The following is a 12,693-nucleotide window of genomic DNA, read 5'->3' on the forward strand; positions in this document are numbered from 1 at the left end:
CCCACCGCCAAACCGGTCATACTGGAGGATGTTGCAGGCAGCAGAACGTTCTCCACGGCGTCTCCAGACTCTGTCACGTGCTCAGTGTGAACCTGCTTTCATCTGTGAAGAGCACAGGGCGCCAGTGGCGAATTTGCCAATCTTGGTGTTCTCTGGCAAATGCCAAACGTCCTGCACGGTGTTGGGCTGTAAGCACAACCCCCACCTGTGGACGTCGGGCCCTTATACCACCCTCATGGAGTCTGTTTCTGACCGTTTGAGCAGACACATGCAAATTTGTGGCCTGCTGGAGGTCATTTTGCAGGGCTCTGGCAGTGCTCCTCCTGCTCCTCCTTGCACAAAGGCGTAGGTAGCAGTCCTGCTGCTGGGTTGTTGCCCTCCTACGGCCTCCTCCACGTCTCCTGATGTACTGGCCGGCCTGTCTCCTGGTAGCGCCTCCATGCTCTGGACACTACGCTGACAGACACAGCAAACCTTCTTTCCACAGCTCGCATTGATGTGCCATCCTGGATGAGCTGCACTACCTGAGCCACTTGTGTGGGTTGTAGACTCCGTCTCATGCTACCACTAGAGTGAAAGCACCGACAGCATTCAAAAGTGACCAAAACATCAGCCAGGAAGCATAGGAACTGAGAAGTGGTCTGTGGTCACCAACTGCAAAACCAGTCCTTTATTGGGGGTGTCTTGCTAATTGCCTATAATTCCCACCTGTTGTCTATTCCATTTGCACAACAGCATGTGAAATGTATTGTCAATCAGTGTTGCTTCCTAAGTGGACAGTTTGATTTCACAGAAGTGTGATTGACTTGGAGTTACATTGTGTTGTTTAAGTGTTCCCTTTATTTTTTTGAGCAGTGTATTATTATCTAAAAGATTGCAATAGCCAGTGTTGTGTTCAAGACCACCTAAAGCGAGTGGTCAAGTGGCTGGAGTGACAGTGGAATCAACCAATCACATTGACTTGTAATGGGTGGGACCGTTTTTACAAAAACGTATGGGAATCGTCTGCCATATGGAAGGCCAACAGGTCACTGTGCAATAGCAAGCAGTAGTCTTCCCACGGTCTAGTTAGCTATCTTTTGTTGAAGGCTAGTTTGCAGCAGCTGCAGCAGGTGTTATCGAAGAGGATGTTGTTGCTAATTTGTTAGCGTCTCCCTATTCAACCAGAAGTTACGTTTCAAATGATCATCATCTGTTGAGTGGAACTGTGTTTTTTATTGCAGCTTGCATGCTGTTGTTAGCCAGCTCTTTGAAAATAACTTGTGTGTAAAAAATAGTTTTTTTAAATGGAAAATGCTTAGCCTAATGGTTGTGTTTTTGTTTTCTTATGATTGGATTCTATTGGCTTATTATGTCAGAGTGAATGAGCATGATGACTGAATTACGCATTGCAAATAGCCTATTAACCAAGACTATGGACTCAACTTTTTCAATACCTGGTTTGCATACCCATTGTTGCCTTAGTTAGCATTTACTGGTAGATATCATAAGTTGAAATGTCTTTCCTAACTACCGGCTACCGATGTCATTCTTCTGTGAGCTGACATGCCAAAACCAGCTGAGCTGCACACTCTTGCTGCCTGCAGATGATATTCTGCTGAAACTAGGCTATATGTGCTGCTCGCATGTGAATATATTTCACGTGCTTTGCGATTGTGTAGGCTACTTTGTGCATGATTTCTCTATTGTACTACATAATTGATAAGTTGTATACCTCCCCTACACTACTTTGATATGCCCATAAAAAAAGTGGGTATACGGCGTATACCTGTGTATAGCCTCCACTACGCCACTGGTCCTTTGTGTTTTACAAAAAGTGCACTCTACATGAGTGTGCTGGTATTATGGTTGCTGTCCTTTCAGCATCACAAACCTGTCACACACTGAAGGCCCAATAGGTTTGCCACTGGGCAAACATGTCTATACTAGATATAAAGACTGTTACGATTTCCCTGTCTCCCCTTACAAATAGTGAGAGCACAACTTTCCAACGATTTCCCCCACTCTTCCCTACCAGCGAGTCAAGGAAATCGGACAAAGTTTGAGGATATTTTTCAATGAAAGTAAAGGACAGTAATGTTATGAGTAAAGTAGGAATCACAGGTTTCAATAGGCAATAAGATATTAATGTTTCAAGAAAGGAATGTATGTATTTGGCCTGGCGAATCGCTTTTATGCACTGACTGAATGGAAGCTGATAATACGTTTTTTACTCAGCTGGTCTCGGGAAGAAATTACGAGTCCTCACTGTCCGAGTCAAGATCAAGTACAAATGTATCCGACACAAGACCGAGACACTCAACATGTGGTCTGGAGATCGGTCTCGAGTACTACAACACTTGCTATAGCTACAGTGGGGAAAAAAAGTATTTAGTCAGCCACCAATTGTGCAAGGTCTCCCACTTAAAAAGATGAGAGAGGCCTGTAATTTTCATCATAGGTACACGTCAACTATGACAGACAAATTGAGATTTTTTTTCCAGAAAATCACATTGTAGGATTTTTTATGAATTTATTTGCAAATTATGGTGGAAAATAAGTATTTGGTCACCTACAAACAAGCAAGATTTCTGGCTCTCACAGACCTGTAACTTCTTCTTTAAGAGGCTCCTCTGTCCTCCACTCGTTACCTGTATTAATGGCACCTGTTTGAACTTGTTATCAGTATAAAAGACACCTGTCCACAACCTCAAACAGTCACACCCCAAACTCCACTATGGCCAAGACCAAAGAGCTGTCAAAGGACACCAGAAACAAAATTGTAGACCTGCACCAGGCTGGGAAGACTGAATCTGCAGTAGGTAAGCAGCTTGGTTTGAAGAAATCAACTGTGGGAGCAATTATTAGGAAATGGAAGACATACAAGACCACTGATAATCTCCCTCGATCTGGGGCTCCACGCAAGATCTCACCCCGTGGGGTCAAAATGATCACAAGAACGGTGAGCAAAAATCCCAGAACCACACAGGGGAACCTAGTGAATGACCTGCAGAGAGCTGGGACCAAAGTCTACCATCAGTAACACACTACGCCGCCAGGGACTCAAATCCTGCAGTGCAGACGTGTCCCCCTGCTTAAGCCAGTACATGTCCAGGCCCGTCTGAAGTTTGCTAGAGTGCATTTGGATGATCCAGAAGAGGATTGGGAGAATGTCATATGGTCAGATGAAACCAAAATATAACTTTTTGGTAAAAACTCAACTCGTCGTGTTTGGAGGATAAAGAATGCTGAGTTGCATCCAAAGAACACCATACCTACTGTGAAGCATGGGGGTGGAAACATCATGCTTTGGGGCTGTTTTTCTGCAAAGGGACCAGGACGACTGATCTGTGTAAAGGAAAGAATGAATGGGGCCATGTATCGTGAGATTTTGAGTGAAAACCTCCTTCCATCATCAAGGGCATTGAAGATGAAACGTGGCTGGGTCTTTCAGCATGACAATGATCCCAAACACACCGCCCGGGCAACGAAGGAGTGGCTTCGTAAGAAGCATTTCAAGGTCCTGGAGTGGCCTAGCCAGTCTCCAGATCTCAACCCGATAGAAAATCTTTGGAGGGAGTTGAAAGTCTGTGTTGCCCAGCGACAGCCCCAAAACATCACTGCTCTAGAGGAGATCTGCATGGAGGAATGGGCCAAAATACCAGCAACAGTGTGTGAAAACCTTGTGAAGACTTACAGAAAACGTTTGACCTGTGTCATTGCCAACAAATGGTATGTAACAAAGTATTGAGAAACTTTTGTTATTGACCAAATACTTATTTTCCACCATAATTTGCAAATAAATTCATTAAAAATCCTACAATGTGATTTTCTGGATTTTTTTTCCTCATTTTGTCTGTCATAGTTGACGTGTACCTATGATGAAAATTACAGGCCTCTCTCATCTTTTTCAGTGGGAGAACTTGCACAATTGGTGGCTGACTAAATACATTTTTTTCCCCACTGTATATTAAACAACTCTACAGCAAAACAGTTGACATGCTGCTGATACTTCTCAAACCCAAAACATTAACGACAGCCAGGTGATTGATTCTATAAGCTTTGTTCAAGAGGAAGAGGAGAGAAAATAAATGTTAATCTTCCTGCACGTTGTGGATTTGTTGACCATTTCTCTTGTGAAGTGACAACCCAGATAAACGACGGTGCACTTCTCTTTTGGTCAGGAGATTCTTCTGTTCTTCCTTTCTGTCTTTTATCCCAGCAAGCCATTTTTCTTGCCCGTCAGAGAGTGATGGGCTACAACACCATATTGATACTTCCCTCTCTCTCTGGCATGAAAGAGAATAATTTAGAGGTGAAGAAACGTCACCGTTATCTACTGATGAGATGATTGGTTCTCGCTCTATTCCTCCCTTCTTCTTTCTATCTTTCATCGGAGGAAGAGGAAATGGATGTGTGTGTGTGTGTGTGTTTGATGTCAGACACTTTAAGGCTTCTTCTTTAGTCTGAACTAAACAGCAGGTGAGCTGGTGTGTGTGTGTATGTGTGTTGGGCCAGTGGACCCAGTGTGTGTATGTGTGTGTGTGTGTGTGTTGGGCCAGAAGGACCCAGTGTGTGTGTGTGTGTGTGTGTGTGTGTGTGTGTGTGTGTGTGTGTGTGTGTGTGTGTGTGTGTGTGTGTGTGTGTGTGTGTGTGTTTGGCCAGATGGACCCAGTGTGTGTGTGTGTGTGTGTGTGTGTGTGTGTGTGTGTGTGTGTGTGTTGGGCCAGAAGGACCCAGTGTGTGTGTCTGTGTGTTCTTACGTGTTTGTTGAGCAGGCCTATAGCCTCCAGGTTGCTTCTCAGTCTGACCTGCATGTACTGGATCCTACTCAGGTTGGTGGTCACAAAGCTCTCCCTCTCCCTGCACACACATACGCACACAGAGGAAAGAACACAGTTAAACATTGTTACACACCGTCTACTGAGGATAGTGATGATAATGATGATGATGAAGATAGATAAGAAAAGTGTAAAGTTGATTTATAATACAGACAAGTTTGTTGTCTAACCTCCGCTTTCTCCATAACAGAGTTGAAAAGTATAAAGCTGATATTTTAAATGATAAACATACCCACTAACTAAGGCTTCAGTATAACATGTGCACTTGTCTAACTAAAATGTCTTAATCAAATTTACTTAGGAATTCAGGGCAAAGATCAACCAATTGGCAAACATCATAAAGCACATCAAAACAAGTTCTGAACATGGAGGAGCAGGGGGAGGAGGGGCAGGGGGAGGAGCTAAATGGATTCCAGAATTCATTAAATCATACATGAACATGAGAACGACGTTCAACTACAACAACATCTTTATAAGACATTTAACAATTCATTTAAATGTTTTGGAAATTACAAACAAATGTTCCCTCTGATATCTCCAGATCCTCGGAGACTGAGTGAGGAATGTCCATTAAATTAACGACGTCCAGTAAAATAATGGTTGCCTGTACTGACTTTGTGTGTGTGTTTGTATCAGTACTCCCCCAGTCCTGCGCTGTGGCTTTCATGCACCGATGGGTCCAGTTAGGAGGTTAGTCACATTAGCATGCAAGCCTTCTAAATACTTTTACTAGCCCTCTCGTCAAGCCAAGACTCCTTAGCCTATTAGACTACTGTAGCGGATCCCAATGTTCATTTTCTTGTAAAGAGGAACTAAGGGTCTGTATCTCATGTTGATAAAGAGCAGTGGATGAAAAGGCAGGGGATCATGCTTGACTTGTTTAACGTAGTCATCATATTGCTAATAAATAACAATCTCCATACACACGCGCGCGAATGAATACAAACAAACGCACGCACGCACACACACCTTTATTTCCTATTAGCAACAACATGAAGAAGAAGCCAAGATGCTAGGAGCCTATTATGAAGATTAACATCGATCAGAAGTCACAGCGATACGTCTCTGAGATGAAGTCTCATGAACCACAGACTTGCTTTATATCAATCAATATTAAAAAGCTCAGTGGGGTCGAGACACGGGCACATATAGGACAATAATGACTTAAACATACAACAACAATAGGTATCCTTCATTAGAGAAGAACATCTGCATACTGTCCCCTTCTGTAACTTCTATAGGGTTATATGGAAGTCAAGCTGTTTTAAATACCTATATGGGACACGTATTACCTGTGATAAATATGTACGTGAATAACTAATATGTTTTGTCACAGAACAGCAAACATCTGAATGGATATTGGGTTATTCATAATGGTTAACATCCATGCATATCATGTGATTTGTTATATGCGATTAATAAGCTGTTTGTGTTATCAGAAATATAAATAAAGCTATTGGAATATCTCTTCAAAACTATCCTGAGAGTGAAACATTCACGTACATATCTACTTCACTTGCTTTGGCAATGTTAACATACGTTTCCCATGCCAATAAAGCCCTTACATTGAAATTGAATTGAGTTTAACAATGTCCACAGAAACCCTCTATATTCATGTTATCCCAACATGTTGTTTTGGTTGTAATCAGAGCCTTCATCAGTTTGTAAAACATCTCATCAACACAGAGAAAGAGGAGGCTGAGGTTGATAGATTTATTTTCCCACACTGTTAAACCAGTGGAACACGCTTGGTTGCTGTATGTTTGTCACTGGGCCTGTATACGCAAATGTGTATTTGTTTATGTGTGTATGTGTCACTGTGTGTGTCAGTGTGAATGTGTAATTATAGGCCTAACCCAATCAGTGTGTATATAATTGCAGTCATTAGTGTTGGAGACAAGCTGACATCACCACAGAACAAACTCTCTCTCTCTCTCTCTCTCTCCTCTCTCTCCCCATCCTTCTCTCTCCCGTCCCTCTCTCCCTCCCCGTTCTTCTCGCTCTCTCTCTCTCTGCTCTTTCATTCATCACTCTTTCTTGCTTTCCTGTTCACTCTCTGTATCTCTCCACCACTCTATCCCTTCTCCTCTCCCTCCCTCTAATCCTCATCTGTAATGACTGTGATGCTAATTAGGAACATGATGGTATTGGTGGTAATTTAACGACCTTCTGGCTCCACTGAGAGACTGGAGAGAGACTGGAGCTGACAGACAGATGTGACACAAGTGCCCCTAGCTGTTTTAGTGCTGCTGGAGGGAGAGACACTCTGTAACACAGAATGAGAGAGAGAGAGAGAGACAGAGAGAGACAGAGAGAGCGAGAAAAAGAGAGAGAGAAAGAGAGAGAGAGAAATATATATATTTAAGGCCTAGTTTCACTCTTTCCTCTCATCTTCTCTCCTGCCCTTTTAGACTGAAGAAGAGCTTTCAGGGGTTTTAGTCTCCTTGCTCACCCCTTCTCTTATATCCTTCATATCCTGCATGCTTCATTCTATAGCTAGAGGACTCCTGATATCTCCAGGAGTGATAAGTATGATATTTTGTCTCTTTATCTGTTGTGGTATAGTACTGTCTTTTTGCTAGCTAGCATCTACTTTAAGTGCTGCCTGTCTTCCCAGTGGCCTACTTGGTGTGTGAACTGCTGACTGCTCATCATTTGCAGATAGTTGTTGACACATCAACCAGGATCAAGGGGCAGGGCAATTTGTGACTTGTTTTGGTAATCAGTGGCTGTATTGGGGGGGGGGAGTGGTTTCACCTCTCCTAGGCAATCAGCAATTAGTACAGGGAGGTGTGCTCTCCACCTCTGCTAGTCAATTAGCAATTAGTGTTAGTTCTTCAGTCCCCCCTTGTTTCTCACCGGTGGCTGTGTCAGCGGCAGCCGTGTCGCAAAACTAAGACCGTCTCCGGCTATGCTGCCCTTCAGTTCCTTGACTTTACAGCCCTGACGGAGACATGGATCACACCAGAGAACACTGCTACTCCAGCTGCTGTTTCTTCATCTGACTATGTTTTCTCTCATAGTCCGAGAGCATCTGGTCGTCATGGTGGTGGCACAGGTCTACTCATTTGTCCTAAGTGGAGATTTTCTCTTTTCTCCCTCTCTCACCTGTCCATTTGAATTCCATGCTGTCATTGTCACTTGTCCACTCAAGCTTAACATTGTCATTTATCGCCCACCAGGTGCCCTGGGAGAGTTCCTCAATGAGCTTGACACCTTTAAGCTCATTTCCTGACGATGGCTCACCGCACTTAGTACTTGGCGACTTCAACCTCCCGACGTCTGTCTTCGATTAATTTCTTTCCAACTCTCTCTTTCCCCTCCTTGCCTCTTTTGACCTCAACCTTTCCCAATCCCCTCCCACTCACAAGGCAGGCAATACACTTGACCTCATCTTTCCAAGAGGCTGCTTGCCTACTAATCTCACTGCAAGCCCCCTCCAGGTCTCTGATCACTACTTTCTTTTCCTCCAACCCTAGCCACTCAGCCCCTAACCCAGATGGTCATGCGCCATCGCAATCTTCGCTGTCTTTCTCCCACTACTCTCTCCTCTTCTATCCTATCATCTCTCGCTTCTGCTAAATCCTTCTCCCTCCTGTCTCCTAATTCTGCCTCTTCAACCCTACTCTCCTCCCTTTCCGCATCCTATGACTCGCACTGTCCCCTTTCCTCCCGGCCGGGTCGGCCCTCCCCTCCTGCTCCGTGGCTGAGTGACTCATTGCGAGCTTACAGAAGAGGGCTGCAGGCAGCTGAGCGAAAATGGAGGAAAACTAAACTTCCGGAGGACCTATCATCCTTTCACTCCCTCCTCTCTACCTTCTCTTCCTCTGTATCTGCTGCTAAAGCCACTTTCTACCACTCTAAATTTCAAGCTTATGCCTCTAACCCTAGGAAACTATTTTCTACCTTCTCCTCCCTCCTTAATCATCTACCCCCTCACCCTCCCTCTCTGCGGACGACTTGTCAACCACTTTGAAAAAAAGGTTGACGACATACGCTACTCATTCACTCAGACTATTGAGACCACTGGTCTCACTCACACAGAAGTACCCTACGCCGTGACCTCTTTCTCCCCTCGCTCTCCAGATGGCATCCTGCTACTAGTGAGGTCTGGCTGCCCGACAATCTGCCTGCTCGACACCATCACCTCCTCCCTTCTCCAGACCATCTCTGGAGACCTTCTCCTATTCCTCACTTCCTTCATCAATTCATCCCTGACCACTGGCTGCGTCCCCTCTGACTTCAAAATGGCCCGAGTTGCTCCCCTCCTCAAGAAACCAACACTCGACTCATCTGACGTCAAAAACTATAGACCTGTATCCATTTATTTTCTTTCCAAAACACTTGAGCGTGCGGTCTCTGATCAACTTTCTCGTTATCTCTCTCAGAATTATCATCTTGACCCTAACCAGTCAGATTTCAAGATGGGTCACTCAACCGAGACTGCTCTTCTCTGTGTCACGGAGGCTGCCAAAGCTGACTCTCTCTTCTGTTCTCATCCTCCTAGATCTATCCGCTGCCTTCAACACCGTGAACCATCAGATCCTCCTCTCCACCCTGTCAGGGCTGGGCGTCTCAGGCTCTGCACACTCTTGGATTGCATCCTACCTGGCAGGCCGCTCCTACCAGGTGACGTGGAGAGGAGCTGTGTCTGCACCACGTATGATCACTACTGGTGTCCCCCAGGGCTCGGTTCTAGGCCCTCTCCTCTTCTCTCTATACACCCCCCCCCTTCTGACACCCAGGTGGCGACACTCATCTCTGCGTGCCTGGCAGATATCTCAGCTTGGATGTCGGCCCACCACCTCAAGCTCAACAAGACGGAACTGTTCTTCCTCCCGGTGAAGGCCTGCCCGCTCAAAGACCTCTCCATCACGGTTGACAACTCCATAGTGTCGCCCTCCCAGAGTGCAAACAACCTTGGCGTGACCCTGGACAACACCCTGTTCATGCTCTACAACATCCATAGAGTACGACCCTACCTCACACAGGAAGCGGCGCAGGTCCTAATCAAGGCACTCATCCTCTCCCGTCTTGGCTACTGTAACTTGCTGTTGGCTTGGCTCCCCGCTTGTGCCATCAAACCATCCGCACACTCCACGGGCTTCCAGTCGAGGATCGCATCCACTACAAGACCATGGTGCTTTACTGAGGAACTGCCCCTCCCTACCTTCAGGCTATGCTCAAACCCTACACCCCAACCCAAGCACTCCGTTCCGACACCTCAGGTCTCTTGGCCCTCCCACCCCTACGGGAGAGCAGCTTCGGCTCAGCCCAGTCCAAGCTCTTTTCTGTCCTGGCACCCCAACGGTGGAACCAGCTTCTTCCTGAAGCTAGGCCAGCAGAGTCCCTGCCCATCTTCCGAAAAACATCTGAAACCTACCTCTTCACCTCTTCAATAATCCTCCTCTTCACCTCGACCCCCCCCACCCAACCCCCCCCCTCTAGCTCTGAATCTACTGATAGCTACGATATTGAGGAAAAATGTACTTTATATGCCTGTGATATGTGGATGTCCCACCTAGCTACCTTAAGATGAATACACTAACTGTAAGAGTCGCTCTGGATAAGAGCATCTGCTAAATGATTAAAATGTAAAAATATCCTCCCCTCTCATCCCGTCTCTCTCCTCCCCTCTACTCCTTCTCTTTTCCTCCCCTCTAAATCTTCCTCTTCTCTTCTCTCCTCCCCTCTCGTTTTCTCTCCAAAATCAATAAATATACAGCTTTATAATCCTGGTAAAAGTATATTGTACTATGTAGCCTATATTACACAGCATATATAGTGGTATAGAGGTTGTATATAGTGAGCTACATAATCATCATGCAATAACCAATCATTAGAGGGATTTCAGAAAAACATTTATAATAACTGACTCCTCACTACGTTGATCACTGTCATGATTATGCCACCGTATCCATAGAGATATCTCCTTCATAATGCATCATCCTAATCATGTGTAGGTATATGACAGCCATGCAAATATTACTTATCTCATATAGCAAATATTCAGATTCATATATGCTATGGGGAAATTGTAATAATGACATGAAGGGATTTTCCCATAATAAGAGACAGAGACAATAGGAGACAGCTTCATTCACCGCATCTTATCTCAATCTACACTAATATATTCATCCCATCAAAAACCCTCATCCACACATCTATATGAATTTCTTCTGTCTCTGTAGCAATTATTCAGAAAGACAAAGAGATGTGATTCACCTTTGTCAGGGCCCTTAATAATATCATTAAAATGACTGACAGCTTTGAACTGTGTTTGAAACCAATAGGAGTCCAAACAAATTACATCAGTTTGGAAATAAAGCCTGGTGGTTCATTCGGGGACGAGGAGGAGGGATGCATCGTTAACAAGGGGGACCCAAGGGGTCAAGGTGGGGGGTGATTGGTAGTGTGTGTGTATGTTTGGGGGGTTTGCTTCAGGCAGGTACCTCTTTACTGCCCCCACACCCCCATCCCATCTGTCCATCATTCTTTCATCCTCTTAATGAAACTTAGATTAATCTCTCCACTACAGATGAACATAATCTGACAGCAATGAGGAGGACTCTGATCAGAGACTTATCATTGTTAAAGACACAGCATGCATTAGTTATTCAGTGTGTGCACGTGCGGGTAGGTCACATCACACACAGACACAGGTGGCATCGCCCGAGGGTCTTTTAATTGGCAGCACCCCCCTAATGTCATTATCCCATTCACAACTTGTCATTGATAATAACATCATTAACAGCTGCTGGGGAAGAAGCAGCCAGAGTGTATAGATGTGATCATGACTACTATGGTGATTGATTGGGAGTATACGTACACACATGTATGACCACACACTCACACACACCGTGTCCAGATGGAGAACAGACACAGAGACAGTCGGTACTTACTCCTCCTGCTGTTGACCCCGGACTTGAACCTGGGCCTACGGAAAAGAAGATAAGTTAAATATTCATCTAAGCCGACGATAGTCTTATCGGCGCTACGTTCATGTAGAGTTCTGTTCTATAATATTATATTCTATACTATACTATTCTAATCACTGGTGTTATTCTGATTGAGTTCCAGTCTTAGGGTAATTAGTTTTGAGACAGGTTTTTGGTGACTATATGCCTCAGGCACAGACCTACCGCTGACATATCAGACAGAGTGGTAGGACTCAGATGCTGTTACCACTGACTGATCAAAGTATTGGGAAATATGACATATTACAGAGATTGAATGGCATGCGTGGTTAAATCGAAGGCTTCTAAAAGTGACAGACAAAATTAGAAGGGTGGTGGGGGGTACAAAATGTTATACACAAACAACTGTGCATATGTCAACTACAGAAATTCTCCATCTCTTTATTTCCACTCTCCCTCAGTCTAAAACATCTCTCTCTTTCTTCTTCCTCTCATTTACCTTTAAGCGTTCCATCTCTCTCTCCTTCTCCTCCCCCTCGTCTCCCAATTTCCTCAGCTCCTCCTCTAGGGCCCTGTTAGCCTCCTGAAGATGTCTGAGAGAGAGAGAGAGACATAGAGAGAGAGAAGCGATCCATATAGATGTGGATGAGAGGAGAGAAAGAGAAAGGTAACATAAATGAAGGAGATGGAGAGAGGAACACAGTGCACCCAAACCACTGTCTGGTTTTAATGATGTAATTTAAGTGGGATGGCAGGCGAACACGCTGACCCAGATGGACAGACGGGACCTTTGATACAGAGGGAGAAGACATTGTGAGAGATAGAAAGGACAGAGGACAGAATCGCAGTGAGGATAGAAGGACAGAGAGGATAAGAGGATAGAGAGGACAGAAGGATAGAGAGGACAGAAGGATAAAGAGGACAGAAGGATAGAGAGGACAGAAGGATAGAGAGGA

At 44.8% G+C, this 12,693-nt stretch overlaps 1 protein-coding gene across 2 annotated transcripts in view; it reads right to left on the bottom strand.

Annotated features, from left to right (window-relative positions):
* LOC121549761 (golgin subfamily A member 6-like protein 22) overlaps positions 1-12,693 on the bottom strand; it is a 126,637-nt gene that overhangs the window by 5,274 nt on the left and 108,670 nt on the right. For both annotated transcript variants that reach the window (XM_041861624.2, XM_041861625.2), the window contains 3 exons: positions 12,237-12,330; positions 11,723-11,757; positions 4,743-4,842 (listed from right to left, as the gene is read on the bottom strand). In XM_041861624.2, coding sequence (XP_041717558.1) covers positions 4,743-4,842; positions 11,723-11,757; positions 12,237-12,330 — 229 coding nt within the window. The remainder of the gene's footprint in view (positions 1-4,742; positions 4,843-11,722; positions 11,758-12,236; positions 12,331-12,693) is intronic.

This window comes from Coregonus clupeaformis, chromosome 34 (genome assembly GCF_020615455.1).
Source record: "Coregonus clupeaformis isolate EN_2021a chromosome 34, ASM2061545v1, whole genome shotgun sequence".
NCBI classification, from domain to species: Eukaryota; Metazoa; Chordata; class Actinopteri; order Salmoniformes; family Salmonidae; genus Coregonus; species Coregonus clupeaformis.